We start from the raw sequence: 24,036 nt of genomic DNA, 5'->3' as shown, positions 1-24,036 counted from the left end.
CAGCACCCCGGCATCCGCGGACGGCCGAGCGAGCCACCTGCCACCGCTCCTCCGCCTTCTCATCATCTAATAGCGATGGGCGGTGGGAGCCGAGCCCTTTCCCTCTCCTCCCTCTGCGCCACCACCCTCGCCGCCGCCGCCGCCAAACCCCCGCTCCCCTTCCCCGCCTCCCACCGTGCGCTCCACCACCTCCCTCTCCGCCTCGCCGCCATGTCGTCGTCGTCGTCCTCCCCCGCCCCGGCCCCTGCTGCGGGGGGTGATTCCGCGGCTGCGGCCCCCTCGGCGTCCAACGCCATCGACTTCCTCACTCTCTGCTACCGCCTCAAGGTGAGTGCTCCGTTTCTGCCTCGCTTTCCTGCGGCTCGGTCGTGAGGGGATCGGGGTGTGATGTGATGGGGGTGTGGGTGCAGACGACCAAGAGGGCGGGGTGGGTGAAGCGCGGGGTGCAGGCACCCGAGTCGGTGGCCGACCACATGTACCGGATGGGCGTCATGGCGCTCGTTGCAGCCGACCTCCCCGGCGTCGACCGCGACAGGTGATGCCGTCCGTTTCCTCCTCCATTGTGGCCATTTTATGTCTCTTCTGACGGTATCATGTTCATGGGGCTTTTTTATTCAATTGCAGGTGTGTCAAGATGGCGATTGTGCACGACATTGCAGAAGGTACTGCTAAAAGGTTTTGTTTACTTGGTTTGATTCAATTTTGGGTGTTTGTAAGTGCTAGACTAAAAACCGGGGATGTGAAATTGTGAATGTGGGAGCATACACCTACCAGTTGTGCTGGTAGACGTTAACTTGATTGGAAAAGTAGCACATGGCATCCACGTACTCATGTTTCAAATTGATGTGTGGAAAAGTTTGCTGCAGTATTTTGATGATAATGTTGCTTATATGGCCTTCGGGACTTGGGGAAAAATGCTATAGGTTTCTTGAAACTATGTTTGAGTTTTCACAACTAGCGGCCTTCATATGTAGCATTTCATTTTATAGGAAAAGCAGTATATATGACACTCAGCTTTTAAAAGTATGTCAGTGAGAAATGAACGCATGATTATGTGTTGCATCTGTATGGATACTTTCTGTTGTGCGAAAGTCTGTTGCTGGCATGAATTACATTTGTTGACTCATTCCAACCTTTTTTTTTCTTGCACCAGCAATTGTTGGTGATATCACCCCTTCTGATGGTGTGCCCAAGGAAGAGAAGAGCCGCAGGGAGAAAGAAGCATTGGACCATATGTGTGACTTGCTTGGCGGAGGTTCAAGAGGTGAATATCAAAATATGCTAAAGTAAAACATTAATATTCTGTGTTGTATGTATCTTTTTCTGGTACCATTCCATTGACATGAGTTCATCTTTTACAACATGATAAATAATTATGTAAAATGAGTGTGATGCTATTGTAAATCTTTGACAACTTTCTAGATGATACAATAGCACAGCCTAACACCTTAGTGGCTCCACTATGTGTGCATCTTCCAAGGAAAAACAAGAAGAAAAATGTGCATGCCTTTGAATTTTGTGAATACCATATTGTAGTAAATGCTGGTAATATTGTGCCATACCTAATGTTTTCTTATCCTTGAAGCCATATTAATCCTACCATCATTATTGCTTAAATGGGCATTTTACCATCCAGCCTTTTTTCACTGCCATCAGGAACATAGCTCAGGGCTCCAAGATCTTTTTTTCTTTTCAGATAGAAAGGTTCCAGTGGGCAGTTTGTGTTATTGTTATTCGAACATATTTGGATAGTTATTGAAGGAGACAGAGAGCACTAGCATCCCTCAGTTCAGTGCCAAGGGAACACTTTAAAATTCAAAATCACTCTCGAACTCTGCCTTTAGGAGAAATGGTTCTTCGTACAGCAGTGCTTTCTGTAGAGGCCAAACTAAAGCGTTTTTGTGCCCTTATATATTTGATATACAATAAACATTGCATTCATCTCATTATCTGCATGCTGTTCTTTTCCAGCACAAGAAATTCGTGAACTTTGGATGGAGTATGAGGAGAATGCCTCGTTGGAAGCAAAAGTTGTCAAAGATTTTGATAAGGTACATTTTTATCGAGCAAGTTACTGACACAACTACATCTGTCTCAAGCAGTTCTTGCGATCGTTCAACTGGCAATGTCATAACATGGAAGTGTGCTTAGATTAGTTTTGTCCAAGTGTAGACATTCGATAGGACCCTGCATAGACATTGACCTTTGGCTTTGACTTATTTCTTTTTTACATGTAACTTTTTTGTTTTTTTAATGTTATGTGTCCAGGTTGAGATGATACTTCAAGCACTGGAATATGAAAAGGGTAAGTTCATACTGTTTCTTGAATATCTTAAGTACTTATCATTATCATTTTCCAATACGCAGTTGCTATGAACTACGGACTATTAAATGCATTCGTCAAGTATTCTTGTTGTGATCAAATAAATGATTATAGAGAAAATTCCGCTCAAGTATCAAGTATGGGCCATCTTTTGCGACTTCTTGTCCTTAGAACACTATGCTCCTTATTGACCATGAGATGGGTTTACAGTATCACACTTACGCCTATGTATCGCATTTTTTCAGAGCAAGGGCAGGACCTTGAAGAGTTCTTCCAATCTACAGCAGGTGTGATTATCTGCCCCCCCCCCCCCTTCCATCAGATTCTGCTACTCAGTTTCAATGAGCATCCGGCACACTCAGTTGAACACTTTTGTTAAACGGCACATGTTGTACGTTATTCTTTTATTCATACACGTGACATATGTTTATTTCTGATAGTCTAAACTATTTATCAGCAGGGTTCACAAAACCGTTGAAAACCGCTCGATATTCGCGAAAACCGGTCAATTAGGTCCGCACCACATTTTGAATTAAAAAAAATCAACAAAATAAAAAAATCACAAAAAATTCTAAAAATACTAGAGACAATTCTAAGACCTTTTGTGAAAAAAAAAAATCAAACATAATGTCGTTTGCATCATATTTCATGGAGAGGAAGTTTGAAAAAAAAATGCTTAAATGGGCCGTATGAACAAGATGATTTGGCCCATCACGTTAAGGAAAAGCTTAACACGCAAACACATATTTTTTGTGTATGGCGTATCTTAAGAGGATCTTTAAAATTGGTTTCACTTCATTCAAAGTTTTATTAATTTCTCCATGATTTTTACAAAGTTCACAAGCATAAAGTGAACGTGTTAAGAAACAACACTGTAATTAACTTTTTCATGTCTACCATTATTTTTCCTACATAAAGCATAGTATAAGTAAACTAATAAAAGTGGTTTCACTAATTTTGGAGGTGTGATGGGTGAGTTATGAATTAATCTATTTGCAACATATTTACACAATCATGCATGTTACAATGACTATTTCATGAGTTCATGTATTTTTAGAAGACATAGTATCATGTAAGAAGACTAACAAAATTGGTTTCATGATTTTTGGATTAGCAAAGAATTAACTATGCATTTAACTAGGTTTAGCAAATACATTTTCTCACAGAAAATGTACAACTTTTTTATGAGTATAAATACTTTTATCATGTAGATCATGTTACAAGAAAACTAACAAAATTTGTTTCACTTAATTTGAAGCTTAGATGAATTAGCTATCGATTTTACAAGGTTGAGCTATTTTTTTTAATTTTCTTGAACTTCACTCAAATTCGAGAAAACCGAGCGGTTTTTTAGTAATGCGGTCGGTTTTCGGTGAATTCGGTCGGTTTTCGGCTGAATTCGAGCGGTCACCAAATGTCGATTCAGCTGGATTTTTGCCTCCGATTTACAAATTTGGCTGAATTCTCACTGACCTTTGAGCTGTTTTCACGATATTTGCTAATTTCGGAAAATCGCCAAGTCCCGGTTTTCGACCCTCAAACGAATTTGTAAATCCTGTTTATCAGAAATCCAAATCATATTAACACCTGAATGATTATTGTTGAAGTTGATACTAGGCACTAGCATTCCATGAGTGTTTTTATCACGAGTTATTATGTGCCTTTTTGACAGTTCTCTCTTGTTATGCTCGATCTCATTCAACTTCACAATGTACTAGTGCTGCCACTGTATCAGCACTAAAATAGCTGAAACAGAACAATATTTATTTTTTTCTGGTTGATTCCTGTGCAGGAAAATTTCAGACAGACATTGGAAAAGCATGGGCAGCGGAGATCGCATTAAGAAGAAAGTGAAGCAAACTGATCAAATGACGTCCCTTTTGGTGTCTTTGTTTTCAAGTTAACTTGCCGGCACCACATTTCTGTTGAACTTCACCTTCAGGAAGTTTTAACCACCAGTGTATTGGTGATGTAAAATCAGTTAATTCTTGAGGCAATGTACGAGTATAGTTTCTCATGGTAATCCTGTTTCCTCGTTTCAGACATTTTGATTTAATTACGCCCTCGTTTTAAGCAAGATGAACTCGAACCAATTTTACCCATGTGTTGTGTGGATGATGTACGCCAATGGTGCATTGTGACATAGTGCCAAAACAAGCAGTACATTACTGCACAGCATTTCATAAGCTTTGGATCTCGACACAGAGCTACTGTATACATCACCACCTCTATGTGCAAGGCCATGACGCTTACAGCCATGCTCTTACTCAGGTCTCAGGCTCTGCTTCTCGGAAATTAGAATTTGAAACAAACAGTTTAATTGTTGAGCTAGTTTTTATAAAGCTGAAAAGTTAATTTCTAAGGAATTAAATTAAAATTTGAGAAGCTAATTTAAAGTAGTTTTTCTGGTTTTTAGTGTGCCGAGAAGTTAAAAATTTATTAAAAAATAATAATTAACAGCTATAATACATAAAAGTAGCTTCTCAACCAAAAACTTTAAAACATCAGTCTAACCAAACATGCCATCAGAGGTGGCAACTGCCAACACAGCAAACGGAGGAGGGAGGATGGAATTGAACAGCACTCCTGGTCGATCGTTGTCGGAAGAAGCAAGCGGAATGCAACGTTCAAATGTTCCCCGTTCTATCGGTGTTACAATGTGACGTGTAGAATCGCATCAAGATGAGGCGACATTTGTGTGTTACTCTTGTAACATAAATACACGTCATTTTGAATAAGTCGTGATATTTAGAATATAGTTTTACCAACTATTTTCTATTAGAATATATCTATAAAATTCATTAAATTTACGATATTATGAAAATATTTTAAAATATATTGTTAGTCAAAATTAAAATTTGACAGAATATTTATCCAAATCCACGTGTATTTATGTCCGGATGAAGTACCATTTAGCATTTTTAGGAGCAATTTTTACATTTTGATTAGCGCACAAAAATGCACGTCGAGAATATCGAAGCTTGGCAAAGAGCAGCATTTGATGCAGAGACTAGAATAATTTTTATTCCATCATTAAAAAAGAATATCGAAACCTTACCTAGGTGGGAGACTGCAAAAAGAGTGTGCGTCTGATGAAGAAACTGAAGCTCTAGCTGTACGCTGCAGGTAGCTGAGTACTGGATTGAAACATGTCCAAGTTCGTGCGTGCCGTTCGCGAAAAAGTTTGGGCCCGTTCGGTAGGGGTGTAAACGGAACGGATGGTATACAAACCTAATAGTCTATTTTTTCATTACTATTTATATTTTAATATAATTACAAATCTGAATATTCTTGAATATAAATACGAATTCATATTCAAATACGTATTAGATTCAACTGTATGCGAATATACTACAATTTTAATGATAAATTATGAAATAGTATAAATTTATTTGACACGAGTACGATAATAATGCAACACAAGAAACTTTATTTTTAGTGGATTGATTCTCTACCTTAAAGCAAAGAGTCACTTTTAATACAATACTATGACTTTAGATGATTTTAGACTATTGGATAGGAGATGAAAATATTATATTTATCACTACAGTATACGTGGTACAATACTAAATAATAAAATAATATGTAAGACTGAAAGAATTAAGTAAGACAATAAGATAATAGAATATACTTTTATGTTACTCGTATATATACTCATAAAAGTATTTATACATATTCGGATATGGATATATCCATATCCATTATGGGAAAATGAATTCGGATATATCCATATTCATATTTGAAAAATGAATTCGGATATATCCATATTTGTATCTGTATGTTAATTGGATACGGATTTTTTTTTATCATATTTACATTTGGTCAAATACGAATATCAGATAATACAGATATATGATATACATTTTCCACCTCTACCATTCGGATCGCATCAAATTCATTAGACCCATACGGGAGTGTACTATTTTTTAAACAAAATACGGGAATATGTAATATTGTTTGTCTATAATTTTTTGTGCTACAAAAATAGAAAATATTGGCTCATAAGAATGCTAGCAAAATTTCATGTCACAACGTAGATAAAGCCTAAAGCCGGCCAGTCGTTTGCATGCATCCAAGTCATGTGTCCCAGCATCCAACTGATATTCTGACAAGATTGATCAAGATCGCGATCGCAGCATTGCATGTCGGGTGCCCAACCACAACGGACAAAGCTGTGGTTCTTGCAACGCCGCTAACGCCTCACGTGCAGAGAAGCGGAGAGCTTGAGAAAAGTTTGCAGATTTTGGTGATAGGCTGATAGATACGTGTCTGGCTACCACCTAGATGATCAATGATCCGCTTCCAATGATGCTGCACCGACGAATTGAAGACAATTCAGAGCATAGCTCAATGAGGGCTAGAAAACATGATGAGCAGGAAGTAGCAGTGAATTAACACGAGTGGACCAAACTAAACCCAGCTGAGTTATCATTGATCGTGTACTTACTGTGTTTTTTTACCACATGAAATTGGTTGGAGACTGGTATATATATCCCCGTCTACAAATAATTATTTCTTTAAAAAGTAGAAGTATCATTGGGTTTCTCTCATTCCTCACGTTTAAGTTCACCGAACAAATTTCCACCCCCCCCCCTCCCCCCCAAAAAAATAGTTGGCAAGGAAACATAAGAATTTTCCATCCTCATGTTTAAGTTGCGACGGGCAAGGAGCCTAGTGGCAAAGCTTAGTGGCAGAGTCGAGTCCACCAGGGTTCGATCCCCGGCATCACATCCTCTGTTGGCCTCCAATGAAAACCCCGAGTAAAAAGGGTTCGGTGTTAAAAAAAATTATGAAGGAAACTTAAGAATGTGATACTTTTGTGTTCTTCTGCCCCCAAAACACAATAATTCCACAGAGGATCTTCAAGGAGCTGGAGGGGCTCAACCCTCCTCCCCCGCACCGACTGACACTCCCTTATAGCTTTCTCTATAACTTTGCTGCGCCCGCCAATGATAATTTGAGTAGGCTAACACGCTGATAAAGATTAGGAAGTTAATGCTAATCACGCTCCTTGTATTGATTTATTTAATTTTTTAGGTAACTTGTCTTAGTTATTTTTAACATAATTCCATGGTTTTTAATTATCTTGGGCCCAGGCTGGGCCCGGCGCAAAAGTAATGGTAGGTCATAATCGCGTAAACAATATAGTACTGTCAATTGGTGTGTGCTCGATTTTTTAATATATAATGTCAGCAATTAGTAATGTCAGCAACCGGTGGCTACTCCAACTGGTAATAAGCAGCCCTATTGTGTGTTTACAATGGATTTTCGGAGATATGACCCCAAGATATATACTTGATCACTGAACCGTAAGGTTCACTAAAAGATAACCAACTGCACCTTTGGAAATTAAAAGAAAATCATATGATATCATGTCAGCTCCATTTGCAAGTATATGCATGACACGTTTAATCCCGCGACTTGGTCAACCAAATCCGAACAAATAATATCAGCGTCCACTTCGGTGCCTTCGCTTTCTTGCAGGATAGTAGACGACAACCATCCATAAGCACGATTAGTTTTTGAGGCCATCCTGGCCACCATTAATCAACGTCTTTTTGCTCGTCCGTTGGAGGGTGCAGATAATCCAAACAGGTGCGCTTCTCGTGCTAGTTAGCGTGTACGTGTAACGCATGTAAAATCAATATGCTATGTCAGAGTAGAAAATTTTCATGAGATAAAATAGTTTATTAGATGAAGCATAAGCAAAATAACACCATGAAACCATATAACTTGTCCACGCATACTTACAAAACATCAATCAAATCTGTAAACCTAAAAGAAGAAAGTCAATAATGATGCAATGGGTGATACACCTACCAAATGAAAAGGAGAGGAAAGGTTCAGTTTTAATCAGGTGCCAAAAATTTCATTGATAGGGGACAACAGTACTGTAAATGGATGCTCGCAACGAACGGAATAAAAAAGGAAAAAAAGATAACATCGCACCATAAATAGAAGGGGTCGATGCCAGAAAAGATCTCACTGCAAATAAGAGGTAGCTCTAGCATGGCCACAGCCGGCACAAGGACATTTGTTTGCATGCATGCAGGTGGTGAACTGGTGATACACATGGATTGCGCCATCAAGGGAGCCTCCCGGATCATGCTAGGATGCGAATGGAAGTTCATATCAAATTGGTAGCTAAAAAATTGGCGATGATCAATCAGGCATTTGGCAACAACAAAAAACATACATCTATGTCCCGTTTGGAATGCTGTAATTTCATCGGATCTCTGATGAATTTACACTGCCTCCTTAATTTGGAACTCCTACGCGCTTTTCATATGGTGTGGCGTTGAGTTCTTTCTCTTTTTTACGGTGCTTGCAAAGGTACTGTAAGATATCAAAAACGGCTAGTAATTTTGTTTGTCCCGTTCACGTGGCATCAAAATTCAAATAGTACATCACCAATCATGCAGCGAGAGCTGCAGCACAGTGTAACGCGTGCAAGAATGCCGGAGCTGGGCCTCACCAATCATGCAGTGAAAAGGTAGTACGTACTCACTACGTACGTGCAGCAGCCCTAGCCACCTAATTGATGCTGGTACTAGCGCTGCAAGCCAGCTGGGGCGCCATCGGAGCGGCGGCGAAGCAGCCGATGACGGCGCGGCTGCTCACCTCCGGCGACTCGCGCATCGGCACATGCGGCGGCCGGCTGCTTGCTCCTCCGCCCCCGAGGAAGCCCTTGCAGAGCGCCGTCCAGAACCTGCGGTCCGGCCCGCCGGTCTCCGCCGCCGTCCGCCGCGCGTCCTCGCCCACGCACCTCTGGATGGCGTTCTCGTTGGTGAGCCGGTCGATGAGGTTGTGGAGGATGTCGGTGGTGTACTCCGGGTGTCCCTGGATGCCCAGCGCGTGCTCCCCCACCGCGAACGCCTCCACGCTCGTCTTCTCCGAGTAGGCCAGCACCCTCGCCCGCGGCGGGATCTCCCACACCTGCATGATCGATCAACACGTACCGGTCAAGCCATAGCAATAGCACTGCACTGTTTTTTGCACAGGTGTAACTCACTCATCAACTAGGACACGTCAAACTTAGGCAACACAACATGTGACCCAAGTAGCTAGGGTCGTGCATGGGGAATGGGATCCCCTGACGTTACGTCAGAGAGCAGTCCAATCAATTTTGGACGTCCGATCTGGAACCGACGGATCAGATGATCTGCTACAGTACCACGATAAACAGTACTCATGTGAACAGCACTAAAAATACTGCTTGACACTGTAGCTACGTCAGAGAACTGTAGCAACAGACACAATTACTGTGCTCCTCTGACGTAAAACGAGCTACGTCAGAGGAACCTTTTCCCGTGCATGGAGCCCCCGGCATATCTAGGAGAGAAAAAAAGGTGGCAATTCACAAGTGGCAGCATGATCTCGTACGTCTACAAGGTAGTAGAAAAAAAATGCAAATATCAAGGCACCGACATGCCAAGTTGCTGCAGGTAATTTTTCTACCATTGGCAAGCAGAGTGGAGAAATAAAATACACATGCGCTGTCAGCACTGATGCATGCACGCACCTCGTCTTGGTGCACCTCGATGATGGAGGCGCTCTGGGGGAGCCGCTCGACCTCGAGATCCCGGTGGAACTCGAAGCCCTCCGGGTGCTGCACGAAGGTCACCTTCCTCACCCCGACGTCCCATCCGCCGCACGCCTTGCCCACCCTTCCCCCCAATGCTCGGCACAAAACCTAATCGAGACAAGAAAAAAGTAAGGCCAAATTGTTAATGGCGGAATGAATAATCATCTCTCCACTTGTCAACAGATGTTACTTGATCATTTCAACGTTTGAATAACATTCTGTATTTCTGTGGCATTTAGCATGCACTCACCTGGTGTCCGAAGCAGATGCCGAGGACCCGTTTCTTCATGGCATGGACGGTCCGGATCAGCGCGCACAGGCGGCGGATCCAGGCGTCGTCGCCGTGCGCGTCGTGCGGGCTGCCGCTGACCACGAAGCCGTCGTATCTCGCCAGGTCCTCCGGCGCGGGGAACTCGCCGTCCACCACGCGGAAGCTGTCCCACCTCTCGCCCTCGCCGCCCAGCGCGGCGACGAAGACGTTGTAGTACCCGCCGTACAGCTTCCTGGCGTACTCCGAGTCCCTCAGCGCCAGCAGCAGCGCGTACCGCCTCCCGCCTCCGCCCGCCGCCGCCGCCATCTCCGGAACACTGGGAAGCCGCCGGGGAGCAAGTAGCAGCTGGCTAACTTCAAGAGTGTCGTAGTGCACTAATAGTGAGCTGTGTTGTGAGGTTGCGATGCGATGCTATCGAATTTGGGGGATCCTATTTAATGTGAGTGCGCGTAGCCGTAGAGTTGGGCTCGATCGCTTGTGAAACACGTGACTTATTGTTAATTATTCAAGCTTCCCGCCGGCCCGGGGATCGATAGTGCGCGCCTGCCAATTGCACCGTGCGGAACCTGGTTTCTTTTACTAAATAAAATTTATAGGAGATCCCTACAAAACACAATTTATTAGATATATTAGATAAAATTTAAATTAATTTTAAATAAAATACTAATAAATATGATAATTTTTTTCTATCGAGATTCACAGTAAACCAGATATATCAAATATACCGATCCAATTTTTTCCCTGTGTCGGAATCAGTGACGACACGCCGTTGCGATGGAATGGATCCACGCGGACATAAGTTTCTCTCTAACATAAAGGAGCGGAGCACAATTCACGTCATCGTCGTTGTGGTCGCCGCCGCGGCGTGTGCAATAGCAGGAGACCGATCGACACGGACACGGTTTGGTATCTAACCTGAGTAGGACTCCGGCGACCGGACGCGGAACGAGACCATCGTGGATATGCACGTATTACGTGTCCATCAGTTGCTTTCTGGGTCCTAGTGCGTAATTGTTTGGAGACTTTCTCCAGACAGATGTCAGAAGGTGAGTAAACGGCTGGCCTTGTAAACGAAACAGGGAAAGAAGAGGAAAACAAACTAAGTAAACTTTTTTAAAATAAACCGACAAGAGAGTTGGTTCTCGTCTCATCTTTTTCTCTGTTTTTCTCTTATCTAATAAAAAAGGAAAAAAATGTAAAATCATCTCCAAAAGTCACTTGGATTTTGACTTCTGTCGGTGTATCAGGAACCGAGGGTCTCTGATTCCCGAAGCCAGGCCAGCTATCCGCCACGTGTCGCCATCCCACAAGGTCCCTCCTGCGGGGTGAGGAAAGTTCAAAGTCCCGGGAGAAGGCGCTCGGGGCCACAGTCCCTGGTCCCCGAGTACCCCAGTTCCCCGATGATCCGCAGAGTCTATGTACCGGGAAGAAAGTGCTCGGGGAGGTGCCCGGTCGCCCCCGAGCACCCTAGTCCCTCGACGATCAGAAGAGCTAAGTTCCGGGAGAGAGTGCTCGAGGACTGCGTGCGGCAACCCCCGAGCGCTCGGTTCCCCAAGGGTCAGCATGAAAGTGCTCGGGAGAGAGTGCTCGGGGCTGCACGTGGCAGCCCCCGAGCTCTCTGTTCCCCGAAAGATCTGTGCAAAAGTGCTCGGAAGAGAGTGCTTGGGGCTGCACGTGGCAGCCCCCGAGCACTCGGTTCCCCGAAGGCTCGTGCAAGAGTGCTCGGGAGAGGGTGATCGGGGAGGTGAACAGTACCCCCGAGCACCCGGTACCCCGAGGGCAAGGATAGGCATTCTCGGGGGAGAGTGCTCGGGGAGGTGAACAGTACCCCCGAGCACTCGGTGCCCCGACGACCCAGAAAGGCCCCCGAGGGGCCCACCGATGAGGTGTCAAGCGGTCAGAGGTCCGAGGCCGCATTTAATGGGCGTGCGTGGCCTGACATCCACAACTGCTCCCGCCGCGGTGTCAGTTCCTGCTATGTTTTGGCAGAGAGGCGTGGGGCTATTAATTGCACGGGTCCTATCCCGTATCTTCCGGTGTGTCTCGGGATAACATCGCCAGGATCAAGGTGTTCCGTCTGCCGCCCTGCTGTGTCAGAGGAACAAGACGGGGCGGGCACGCCGGGTTGCTCTGCGGCTGCCCGGTGGGCCCTCTCTACGGCGCCCGTTGCCAGGGCGTTTATGGTGACAGGTGACCGGGCGTGCGCCACGTTTTCCACCCTCCGGTCACTTCGCCCAGAAAAAATGATGATGACTTTCCCAGTCGCAGCGCCTCGAAACTTGTGCCCCCCCTCCTTCCCGTTCGGGGCATGTATCAGCCGGCGAGTGCATAAAAGAGCCGGCAGCACGGAAGAGATAAGAAAACATCCGGGATATATCCAGCAATACATCCGAAAGGGGGGCAAAAAAAAACCATCAAAAGAAAGACCCAACAAGCGAACACAGAAACACCAAGAGCCGAACCATAGATCAACCCAAGGCACAGTCCCTGCCCAACAACAAGGAGCCACAAGCTCTTAGTTAGACAGATATTCTTGTAACCAGAAACATCTTTGAAGGACTTCCTCAGGACAGTTATTTACATTCATACAGGAGTAGGGTATTACGCCGCCGTGCGGCCCGAACCTGTCTAAATTCCGGTGCATTTACTTCTTCTTGCACTAGGTCTTCATCCCCCATCACCGGCCGTTGCATTTACTTCCACCTCCATTTATTTCTCCGACGAACTTATTCAGGATCAACCCCGGTCGAATCTCTAAAAAGGGGACTCTCGGGATCCCTGCGACATGAGTTAATCATCCGACAACTTCCCCTCCTCAAAAAGTTGTTTTGTTGCAAAAAAACCCCCCAAAACTTTGATTTTGTTACAAAAAAACCCCCTTAAATTCAAAAAAAAACAAATCATAAAAAAATTCTAGACAAAACTAGAGACAATTAGAAGACCTTCTGTGAATTTTTTTCTTTCAAAAATAATATCCTTTGCATCATATTTCATGGAGAGAAAGTTTGGAAGAAAAAAAGAAAAATGTGCAGCTCATTTATTAACTCATGTTATTTTAACTTTTTCATGTCTACCATTATTTTTTCTACACAAATAATTGTTTAAGTAAACTAATAATAGTTGTTTCATTAATTTTGGGGATGTTATGGATTAGTTATGAATTAATCTATCTACAACACATTTACTCATTCCTGCACGTTACAATAACTATTTCAAGATTTCATGTCTTTTTAGAAGATAGAGGATCATGTAAGAAGACTAAAAAAATTTGTCTCATGATTTTTGGATTAGTAAATAATTAACTATGCATTTAGCTTGAATTAATAAATGAACTGCATGTTTTTCTTTTTTTTTCAAAGTTACTCTCCATGAAATATGATGTAAAAGATATTATTTTTGAATTTTTTTTCATAAAAGATCTTAGAATTGTCTCTAGTTTTTTTTAGATTTTTTTGTGATTTTTTTGAAAATAAATTGAATTTTTAGAGGTGTTTTTGCAACAAAATCAAACCTTTAGGGCGCTTTTTGCAACAAAATAACTTTTGGGGAAGTCAAAATCCAAGTGACTTTTAGGGGTTACATTTTTTCCAATAAAAAACTAAAATTTGAATAATTCACTCACTTTTCTATCAATCCTTGTTCTACAGTCTTTCCACTTTTTACCAGTTATGAGTATAAGACCGATTTTTCTAATAAAAGTAAAAAAAAAATAGGAAAGAATTAGCGGATAATTTTCTCTTTTTTGGATCTCATCTGAAATCAAACTACGACATCGCTCTTGATATATTCTTTCGGTAGCACTTCTATGTCACATCCACATTTTCATACTTGAACGTGTAACGATGTTACCATATATAATATTTGTATTTTTTATGACAAGATACAGGCACTTAGCTAGTATTAATAAACAAAAGATACACACTCCTGACCAAACTGAGAAGCACCAAAAACAACAACGCTCAGCTAGAGGCAAGAACGCCAGACTAGCACAGTGCCGAATACACCGGCCAACACTTACACGCACACATGCGGCACAACCAATTGATGACACACTGAAGCTTGGGAGTTTGAAACTAGCATATACCTCCATGATCAATCTTTTAGCAAGGCAACGAAGAACGACGACGTCAGTCCTGATGTACACGGCTTGGAACATATCGAAGGAGCAAACGAAGATTAGCATCCCGCGTTGCTTTTTAGAGGAGTTTATCAAGTTTCTAATCGGCATAACTTTCTATCTTCTTAATTGAAAGTGCAGCGCGCCTGTTAATCGTTCAAAAGAAAAGTAAGGTAAGAAAAAAGCATGGCTAGGCTAGCTAATTACTCGTTCTAGTTATAAATATATGAGGTTCCGGATACGACACGGTTTTCAATATATAATTTTGATTATTATTTTTATAAAATAATTAAAATATAATAGTCAAATGTATTAGTGTAAGCTCCTAGTCTAAGGTTCTCTTGTGTATCTTTCATATATAATCTCTCTCTATTGAACCTCAATATAATCATCTTCGGTGCCTATTATTTGTAACATGGTATTTTGGATTTTCTGATCGCCCCACCCTCAGATCGCCGTCGCGGCTCACCGCGACTCATCCGGACGCCGTCGCGGCCACCCGCCGTCGCTGGATCCGCACGTCGCGGTTCTTCTGCTCCGTCGGCTATCGCTGCAGGAGGAACCAGCCGTCCGCCCGTCTAGGAAGCACGTCGCGGCCCGGCGCCGCTCCGTCCTCAAATCGTGGCACGTTGCCGGTCCGTACTCCGATGTGCTTCCCCCAGCAGCAACAAGATGTCATCCCTCTTCTTCAGCAGCACGTCAGCACTAGGCCGTCGTCATCTACATCCAGACCTAGATGGCCAGATTCCGCCTGTCGCGGAGATCCTCTGAGCCATCCGTTTCGACTGCCCATCGCGGTTCATCGTCATCCGCATCGTCGCGTTGCCCGGTCGCAGATTCACCCCGTTGGTGGATCTGCAGGAGCCCGCCCTTTGCGGATCCAGTCTGCACTGCCGCCCATTGTCACCCCATCGATGGATCTGCAAGAGCCCGCCCGTCGCGGATCCAGTCTCCACCGCCGCCCATCGTCACCCTGTCGCGGAGAGAGGAGCCCACACATCACGGCTTCTCCTTTCGTCGCGGCCCATCGCATATCGCGGAGGATTGTCGGTGGATCCGCCGCCGCTCAGCTCATCTTCGGCCCATCGCGGAGACCGATCGAATTCGGTCGCCGTCGCGGCCGTCCTTCGTCGCCATCCACCCGTCGCTCGTCTCAGAGTCACTCCACGGCGGATCCGCCGCCTTCTGCTTCGTCTTCGTCGTGGCCCGTCATCACCTAGTCCTCCGTCTGTTTTCCTGCTAGTTTGTATCTACAGCTGTGCAACTTGATGCCGCTAGTGTTGGGGCTATATCATCTATCATGTTGCTGCTATGCTATAAGAGCATCTCCAACCGACTATTCATATTTGATCCTCTATTCCTCTTATTTAGGGGCTCCTCATCCAGATTTCATCCCCTACTTCTCAGCGCGTTCCAACCACCCCCTCATATTTGACCCCCTATATTTGAATTACCTCTATTTTATTAATATCTGGTAACTCTCTCCCCCCTCTGTCCTCTCTCTCCCCTCTCTCCCTCTCTCTACAGAGCCTCTCTCCTGACGCCAGCCAGAGCTCCCTCTCTATCCCCGCTCCTTCTCTCTCCCCGACCTCCCTCTCCTCGAGCTCCCTCTCTCCACGCCTCCACGGCACGGGCGGGCGGGTGAGGGGGCGACGACGCAGTGTGGGCGGGCGAGCGGGTGCGGGGAAGCGCGGGCGGGTAGGTGCGGGGCAATGCGGCGGCGCGGGTGAGGGGCCGGATGAGAAGCCCCTAGATGTAGGGGTGAGGGAGGAGATTTGAGGGCTCCTCAAAGAAAGGGGGCCGGATAGGGGTCGGTTGGAGACCGATTTTCATTATTTTTCCCTCAAATATATGATAGGGGGTGGAAAGAGGGCTCGGTTGGATATGCTCTAAGGGCGTGTTTGGTTGCCGCTTGCCAGGCAGCTTCGACAGCAGGCAGCAACGCCAGCTGCAGGCGTCTGAAATCGGACGCCTGAGGTGCTGCCTGGCCAGGCCAGCCAGCTCCGGTCAGGGGAGCAATTAAACAGGCCTTTAAATACTGAGTCCATTTCCAATGTTTTTCACGTTGTCCGCTCATTCAAATCCACACATATACTGCTTTAGTTCGTTTTAACCATATAAGTCCACAAATTATGTCGGTCAGTCAATTTCTTGTTTCGTTTTGTGATTAGCCGAGTCATGTGGATTTGGCTATTTCTATAATAGTTATCATTGATGCGATCTTACCTTCTTAGTTTAGCTATCTTGCTACATATCATGACCAATGATCCTCTTTGTCATCATCACGATATTGTCTCACTACGTGTCTTCTTACAACAGTGATTTCTCTATTCTCCCTTTAGCTTGATTTGACACATCTTACTATTCATCGTATTCAAAGTCTCCAAAGAAATATTTATATTAAAGATATTTGTTGAAGTACGGGTTGTGAAGGCAGCACCCTTTGTGAAGGAGGTTGTTTTACATAGACATTGTTTAAGAGTTGCACGTTTCGATGACATCTTCAATATCGTACTTGAATGTACCATTTTTTCTTCAAATACACCGTTATTGCTTTCACGTTGTACGTGAAGGGGTATCAAAGGTATTAGTGTAATCTTCTAATCTAGGGCTCTCCTGGTGCGTCTATCATGTACTCTCTATATATAAGTGCTCCTTGAGCTCAATACCATCATTGAGTATATATTTATAAATTTATTCAATTTATAATATTATGAAAGTATTTTTTTTTAAGATAAATAAATTTTAAACTAAATATATTTAAAACTATTGTTAGTGAAAGTTTTAAGAATTTGATTAAATAATTTTACATGTATTTATAATTAGAGGGAGTAGTAACTAAGGTCAATTTCTCCATGCATCTACAACATATGCATCCTGCTTTCGAGCACGAGTTAAACGGGTGTCACGTTATTTCTACCAAGCTACCCAGCACGGTAGCACTCGCCGCAAGTTACCTCTCCGTTCACCGGGAAACGCATGCATGCAGACGCAAGGTAGGCTACACGTACACATCATGCATATCGTGCATGGGCCCTCCCCGTCCCTGACGATCGAAATCTGGCGCGGCAACGAATAATTTAATCACCAATTTACATGCACGCCTACTTGATTAATTAACTGATCGGTTCATTGTCCATCTCGCCACGTCGATCGGAGGTGACACCCCGGAATTGATTAACTGGTTGGTTAATCTGTCTCCCAACTCCCAAGTGTGTGGCTGTGGCTCGCTAGCTCACGCGGCGCACGAGGCCCCCTGCTGTATGATGAGAATTTTTTTTATTAAGATCATTTATTTGTCTTCAGATTCGTATTAAAAAATTATAGGTGAAAAAATCATAACATAAATAAAAAGAATTAAAAGATAAATTAGTATAGTGTGAAAAAATAAATAACTGAGATAAATCGTATATACATAAGCTCATGCGGTTTCACATTTTACACCGATAACCTGCTGGCGCAGATGTGTGTTGGATGAGGGTTTTTTTTTTTTTTTTTTTTTTTTTGCAAACGTGTTGGATGAGAAGTAGAGGCCCCCAAATCCGGTGCTTCAGTCATGCAGCCCATTTCCCACGTCAAATGAGCTAATTTTTTCTCGCCCAAAGTGTTTGGTCGTTTTTTTACTTTTTTTTAGGATGGTCGTTTTTTAAAGTAGTAGTTTCGGAGTCAGTTCTAAGACTATCTTCAACAGATACTTAAAAATTTATACTCTATAATACTATTACAGTATCTCCTAACACTATTACAGTATCCCCTATTTTTTTTTATCTCCAACAGCTACCTTATTTTCTCCCTTCTATTACTCTACTCCTCCCCTCGAACCTACATGCATACGCTGTGAACAGTAATTCGGCCTCCCGTATCCTTCCGTAGATTTTCGGTCGTCGATTTCCGTCGGCATTCCTGTAGAGCTAGAAACCGACGCTGTTGGAGCACTCGTTTGCCGCTCGCGATCGGCAAAAGCAAGGAAAATGCGTTGGCACAGTATTTTATGATGCGGAAGCCGACTAAGTTGGAGTTAGCCTAAGTGTGGTGCTGTTTCAGCCCTTTTCAGCTCCATATTCGGCCCAAATTCAAAGAGCATTTGATTTGGAGGCTTGGAGCTCTCCTGTTGGACTGCGGGCTACAGAGCTTTTTATTTTTATATTTTTAAATATAAATTATAAATATATATGTCTGTTTTAAAAATAATTACAAATCTAACCTCATTTTGGCCGTTGAAGGTGATAGATTTAAAAATAAAAAATTCATTCTAATATTTTTAAAATTTAAATATTATCGAAATAGTAAAAAATCTAATTTTTTTAAGATAAATTATAGCATTCTCTATACTATATAATATTTTCATGACTATTTTTGATAGTATTTTAAATTTTGATATCAACGTAACTCAATATTTTTTATTTTTAAACCTATCTCCTTACAGAGTATAGATTTTTATTTTTTTTAAACGAATATATATATATATATATATTTGCAATCTTTTATTTTAAAAATTCCAGCTGACAACCCAGATGGGCCGAACAAGGCAGAAGTCTCTGTCTGACTCCCGTGCGGGCCCATCACAACGAGGCCACCTACCTGCGGGCCTATCCGAGAGCGTGGTTGGTTGAACTGACGTTTTTGGGTTTGAATTTTTTTTCTGACTTTTGAATATTAACTTTTATTATTAATAATTTGATAAATTTTTAGTTTCTCAGCATATAAAAATTAGAAGAATTCTTCCCAATTAGCTCTTCCCAATTAGCTTCTCACTTTTTAATTCATTTTCTTATAAACCGATTTTTTAATTTTTTAAAAATCAGATTAACAGTTGAGCTGTCTAGAAAAGACGAACCAACAGTCCAACACAGCCCGACTCCGATCCAGCACCCCGCCAAACTCCGGAGCCTTACGCGCGACGCTCTTGCCCCTGAAACCCTAGCCCGCGCAGCGGGAGCGGAGGGCCAGAGCCTCGGATTCCTCCGCCGCCGCCATGAAGCTGACGGTGAAGACCCTCAAGGGCACGCACTTCGAGATCCGGGTGCAGCCCAACGACACCGTGAGCCCCTTCCCTCCGCTCCCCATTTCGTTTTGAATTTTTTTTACTCGTGCTTCTGGCTGTTCGGATCGACGATTCGCGGCGAACCGTGTGGCGATGCCGGGGTTTTACGGTGCTAGCGTCGCGGCATTGGTGTAGGCGAGGCGAGTGATTTCTGCGGCGTTCCGGGGTGGGGGGGGGGGGGATTCCGGGAGGAGCTGGCCATTTTGGTGGGGATGTGGATTCCTGTCCGTGTATGTTTTGTTTGGGGGTGTTGACGAAATGCATCTGGGGAGGTTCTGTGACGGCGGAGGGTGGAGTTAGTACTGGAGATTGGAGAAGAACGTCCGCGTCGGGTGTTCCTAGAGGCCTAGAATTTGAAATTTGGAGTCACAAGGCGGCCGTTTCGGTGCTCTCTGCTGTTAGTGCTGTCATTGGGATGGTTTAGCTTTCAGGATGGCAGTTTCTCCTTGTGTTATGTGCAAATAGTTGTGTTCCATAATTGCTTGCAACTGGTTCGGAGGTGGGAGCACGTGGTTATCAATTTTTGTTGCATATATTTCAATATTTGGCAAGTGCCAGGTCTTCACATTATCGGTGTATTACGGTTCTGGAGTTACTGTTGTTAAATAGTTTTGGCAGTGCTATAGAATGAGAGGGTTACTAGAGAAAAGTCAACCAAAAGGGCTATGATAACCTGAGACCTACTGTGATAGAGTTATAAGGGATTGGGCTCAAAGTTTCACAAGAATGAGGGAGTTGGGGTCACATGAGAAGAATCAAAATTTGGAGCAGGAAGGGATGAACTGGGGTCAGAAAAAGGAAGGAATCGAGGGTTTCCATTTCTCTTGCACCATTTCTGTTGGCACAGTAGCTCTAAGTAACCAGTACCTTGCCCATTCTAACACCATGGACCCTATGGCCAGACGCACGTGTTACTGGTTGTAGCCAGTATCGCACCTGTCCCACAGAGTCTCATACACAGTTAGTCTTATTTGTCGTACTGGTATGCCCTTAGGGTCCATTTGCATCCACCTTCTCTTTCAAATGCCTTGTATAATGCTTTTCTGCTTACTGTTCTGTGATCATAATTGAATGGGTTTTGTTGGCATTTATAATTGGGTCAAGATTCTGCTAAACGTTACTTTTTTTTTATCAGATTATGGCTGTGAAGAAGAACATTGAAGAGATACAAGGAAAGGATAGCTATCCCTGGGGCCAACAACTGCTGATTCACGATGGGAAGGTTTTGAAAGATGAAAGTACATTGGATGAGAATAAAGTCAGTGAAGACGGGTTTCTAGTTGTCATGCTTAGTAAGGTTGGCTGCTTATACAGTTCTGTGCTATATATCATAGGAATTTTTTCAGTTAGCTGTTACATTTTACTGAAGTGTTTGTCTAAACTTTTAGTGTCAAAATTGTAGTAACCTTGAATAATACGTCTAATGGCGAATGGTATATATCTATTGGTACCATTACTCATTATCACATTATTCCTCTATGCTTGTACTCTTTTTATGTTTCTTATCATGATTATCTACTCTGTCTCTGCAGAGTAAAACATCTGGTTCAAGTGGAGCTTCATCTGCCCAGGTAAAGTTATTCCCTTTGGGAGTGGAAACACAAACTACTGGTTTATGTACTGACTGCATGAACCATTACTAGCCCTCAAGCACTCCTGCAACCAGGCAGGCGCCTTCTCTGGATGCTCCACGACAAGCTCCTCAACCTCCGTGAGTCTCTTGCTGCCTTTTTCTTTGTCTCTTTATTCATTTATGTAGAGGGTTGCTTAAACTAATGAGATGCATCTTTTTGCAGGGTGACACCAACTACAACTTCTCAGCCTGAAGGACCTCCTGCACAGTATGTTTCCAGTCTGCCAATCACACATCTGTACAATTAGGCTCTTTTTAGCACTTAAAATCCAAATCCATGTTTCTTTATGTACCCCTCTCAAGGAAATACCTGTCGTTAACCTTCATAGTGAAGCCTCTCTGAAGTTGTTTGCAGCATTAAATCATACAACCTTACAGAAATGACCATGGCCGGCAAAGGTCCACTGAAGAGTGGCAGGAACGCAAGCCGTGGGACGAACTAATGGATCACGGGTTTGCCAGGGATTAGAAGAGAAATTTAACTTCCAACTTTTCCATGAACTTGTAATATGGCCCAGTAGGGGAAGAAGCTGTGAGTAAAACTGAATTATTGAAACACATAAGTAGATGCAATGTTACAATCTAGAACATTATTAGTTAAGATTTTGGAATGGACAAAAACTAAAGGCCACTCAAACAGCAAGCTTAGGTGCCCAGTTGGAAGTTAGACCCCAAACACACTGAAATTTGGGAATACAGTAACTATATGGAAGATAGATCTGTAGTGGTCTTATGATTCTGGACTATGCCATTTCCTTTTTGGTTGCATTTAGCTATTCTGCTAACGGAAACTTATTTTACTTGTTTCTTTTTGTTAGGGCCCCTTCGAACACACATGACAATGCAGGATCAAATCTACTATCGGGAAGCAATCTTGACACAATGACTAACCAGCTAATGGAGATGGGTGGGGGCAGTTGGGACAGGGATAAAGTCCAAAGGGCTCTCCGTGCCGCTTATAACAACCCGGAACGTGCTGTTGAATATCTGTACTCGGTATGTATTTGTTTTACCCCTTTGCACTCCTGGAATTTGATCCAATTTTCTGGTGCTAATAGATGCAATTTGTTTCTCTCGAACATTAGGGCATTCCAGTGACAGCTGAAGTTGCTATTCCAATTGGTGATCGAGGAGCAAACACAACTGGTCCAGCTCCTGGGGAAGCCGGTCTCTCTGGAATTCCTAACACTGATCCACTAAATCTTTTCCCACAGGTTTCCTCTTTCTTGGTTCAATTATTATCGCTGCTATCGAAGCATGTATTGACCAATTAAACAATGCAGCAGGGGGGTTCAAATGCTGGAGGTGGTGCTGGTGGTGGACCACTTGATTTTCTTAGAAATAACCAACAGGTTCTCATATTTTAAGTTTTGATGTTTAAGATTTTTCCATTAGTTCTTTATTAATTTCCCAGGCAAAAATACAATATTACAAATGCAATGTACCCATGGGTGGGGTTCCTCTTGATCATCAATGCTTATCAATATAGGTGATGATCTAACGTATTAGTAAGCTGTGACAGCGTCATCTCGTCACTTGTGCATGCACACTTGTTTTCCCCAATAGTATTACTGTATCATTTTGTGCTAGAACGGACATAGGCCCAGTATGGTGTGAGCATGTACTTTGAAAAACTTTCAATTAACCCTTTTGTTCGGAACAACTAGTACCTATTTCCTTTTGGAGTAGACCAAAATCCCCATTGTTCTGGTTAATGGCATCTTAATTATTTTGCAGTTTCAAGCACTTAGGGAAATGGTCCATACAAATCCACAAATTTTGCAGGTTTGTATTCTTATTTGATTACATTCTATGGCTTCTTGTGTAGCACCTGCCTAAACTTTGTGCTGGCATCACTGTACAGCCTATGCTCCAGGAATTGAGCAAGCAGAATCCTCAAATTCTAAGGTTGATTCAGGAGAATCATGATGAGTTCCTTCAGTTACTAAATGAGCCCTTTGAAGGTGGTGATGGGTAAGCATTCTTTTGTTTGATTGATTCCATTTTCCCATTTCATTTGCTCGGGTTATAAGATTCTTTTGTGCTATATTTGCATTCTTAATTCTAAACTGGAAGGCCATCATCAAACTGGTTCTTTGTCTGCTTCATGACCACTTGCAAACTAGTGTAGATTTTGCAGTTTATTTAATTACTGCTGCCAATTTTGGTTTAGATTTATTATCAGCATGAAGTGGAAAATCAGTCATGTTATTTTGTTGTTATAAATTCCTTTCACTGATGTTTCATGAATATATATAGTCATGATATCTCATTTCATCTACCCCACTTCCTCGAAATCTCTAGGGACTTCTTAGAACAACCTGACCAGGATGAGATGCCTCATGCTATTAGTGTTACACCAGAAGAGCAGGAGGCCATTGGACGGGTATGTACAGCAGAGTTAACTCAGTTCCTCACACTGTATAAATATTTGAAAACTGCATTGTCACCGCATTTGACTTTATTTTCATATATTTCAGCTTGAAGCCATGGGGTTTGACAGAGCACGTGTCATAGAAGCATTCTTTGCCTGCGACAGGAATGAGCAGCTAGCTGCAAACTATCTTCTTGAGCATGCCGGTGAGGAAGATTAAGAGGGGATACGTGAGAACTCTGCCATGCTCTGATTGATTATGTTCGGTGTAACATAAACAGCAAGATAATCGTTCACGTCTGAAGGAAATTTTCTTTTGTACCGTGACAGCCTTTTTGCTGGACATCTGACCCAAATTGATGGAGATCGCGGAAGTTCCAAATGACTACGCAAAGTTGAGATGGAGCTGACACTCGGATGAATTGATATCTCTTGTACAAGACCTATATCACATGTTGCCTTAATACACTTAAAGACATGTAGCTCCACATTCGAATAGAATGCTTCTGTAGTGTTTTGCTAGCGTTACCTTTCATCAATGTGTTGTGGTGAACATCACTTCCGATGGTGTATGCATAGGGTACAAGCGGAACACGAGTTTGCGTTCATCTACGAGGGTTTAAACAGATAGAAATTGTGCTACGGTTTATGTAGAGGATGGAGCCGTGCGAGAAGAAAGGACGATGCCG

The 24,036-nt window shown here is 43.1% G+C and overlaps 3 protein-coding genes across 5 annotated transcripts; 2 read left to right on the top strand and 1 right to left on the bottom strand.

Moving 5' to 3' along the window:
• Positions 1-4,416, top strand: LOC133922554 (uncharacterized). Its single transcript, XM_062367930.1, has 8 exons — positions 1-327; positions 411-535; positions 625-662; positions 1,154-1,264; positions 1,972-2,051; positions 2,269-2,305; positions 2,569-2,610; positions 4,116-4,416. The coding sequence occupies exons 1-8, from the start codon at positions 76-78 to the stop codon at positions 4,175-4,177; spliced, it is 747 nt and encodes a 248-aa protein (XP_062223914.1). The 5' UTR covers positions 1-75; the 3' UTR covers positions 4,178-4,416.
• Positions 4,417-8,660: 4,244 nt separating this feature from the next.
• Positions 8,661-10,589, bottom strand: LOC133922553 (gamma-glutamyl peptidase 3-like). Its single transcript, XM_062367929.1, has 3 exons — positions 10,159-10,589; positions 9,846-10,016; positions 8,661-9,259 (listed from the first exon to the last, which is right to left on the bottom strand). The coding sequence occupies exons 1-3, from the start codon at positions 10,483-10,485 to the stop codon at positions 8,858-8,860; spliced, it is 900 nt and encodes a 299-aa protein (XP_062223913.1). The 5' UTR covers positions 10,486-10,589; the 3' UTR covers positions 8,661-8,857.
• Positions 10,590-19,146: 8,557 nt separating this feature from the next.
• LOC133922552 (ubiquitin receptor RAD23b-like) lies at positions 19,147-23,959 on the top strand. 3 transcript variants are annotated; one of them, XM_062367928.1, is made up of 13 exons: positions 19,147-19,337; positions 20,476-20,637; positions 20,873-20,911; positions 20,984-21,051; positions 21,137-21,181; positions 21,792-21,816; positions 21,847-21,969; positions 22,059-22,187; positions 22,257-22,325; positions 22,711-22,758; positions 22,838-22,947; positions 23,278-23,359; positions 23,454-23,959. In XM_062367928.1, exons 1-13 carry the CDS (start codon positions 19,272-19,274, stop codon positions 23,565-23,567), a joined length of 1,080 nt encoding a protein of 359 aa, XP_062223912.1. In that variant the 5' UTR covers positions 19,147-19,271; the 3' UTR covers positions 23,568-23,959. The 3 variants fall into 3 exon arrangements, with proteins under 3 accessions (XP_062223912.1, XP_062223911.1, XP_062223910.1); XM_062367927.1 differs by having other exon boundaries at positions 21,792-21,969; positions 22,260-22,325; XM_062367926.1 differs by having other exon boundaries at positions 21,792-21,969.
• The last annotated feature ends 77 nt before the right edge of the window (positions 23,960-24,036 follow it).

Source organism: Phragmites australis, chromosome 6 (genome assembly GCF_958298935.1).
Source record: "Phragmites australis chromosome 6, lpPhrAust1.1, whole genome shotgun sequence".
Taxonomy (NCBI): domain Eukaryota; kingdom Viridiplantae; phylum Streptophyta; class Magnoliopsida; order Poales; family Poaceae; genus Phragmites; species Phragmites australis.
The sequence above is the reverse complement of the archived record's forward strand: the minus strand, read 5'-3'. Positions and strand labels throughout refer to the sequence as shown.

Bases quoted from the DNA above. Each gene is read 5' to 3' on its own strand.
- LOC133922554 (XM_062367930.1), top strand. From the start codon at position 76: ATGGGCGGTGGGAGCCGAGCCCTTTCCCTCTCCTCCCTCTGCGCCACC. The intron at 2,052-2,268 runs GTACATTTTTAT...TTATGTGTCCAG, and splicing joins TTGTCAAAGATTTTGATAAG to GTTGAGATGATACTTCAAGC. The intron at 2,306-2,568 runs GTAAGTTCATAC...GCATTTTTTCAG, and splicing joins AGCACTGGAATATGAAAAGG to AGCAAGGGCAGGACCTTGAA.
- LOC133922553 (XM_062367929.1), bottom strand. From the start codon at position 10,485: ATGGCGGCGGCGGCGGGCGGAGGCGGGAGGCGGTACGCGCTGCTGCTG. The intron at 10,017-10,158 runs GTGAGTGCATGC...TGTCTCGATTAG, and splicing joins GCATCTGCTTCGGACACCAG to GTTTTGTGCCGAGCATTGGG. The intron at 9,260-9,845 runs GTGCGTGCATGC...TCGATCATGCAG, and splicing joins TCGAGGTGCACCAAGACGAG to GTGTGGGAGATCCCGCCGCG.
- LOC133922552 (XM_062367926.1), top strand. From the start codon at position 19,272: ATGAAGCTGACGGTGAAGACCCTCAAGGGCACGCACTTCGAGATCCGG. The intron at 22,326-22,710 runs GTTCTCATATTT...ATTATTTTGCAG, and splicing joins TTCTTAGAAATAACCAACAG to TTTCAAGCACTTAGGGAAAT. The intron at 22,948-23,277 runs GTAAGCATTCTT...CGAAATCTCTAG, and splicing joins CCCTTTGAAGGTGGTGATGG to GGACTTCTTAGAACAACCTG.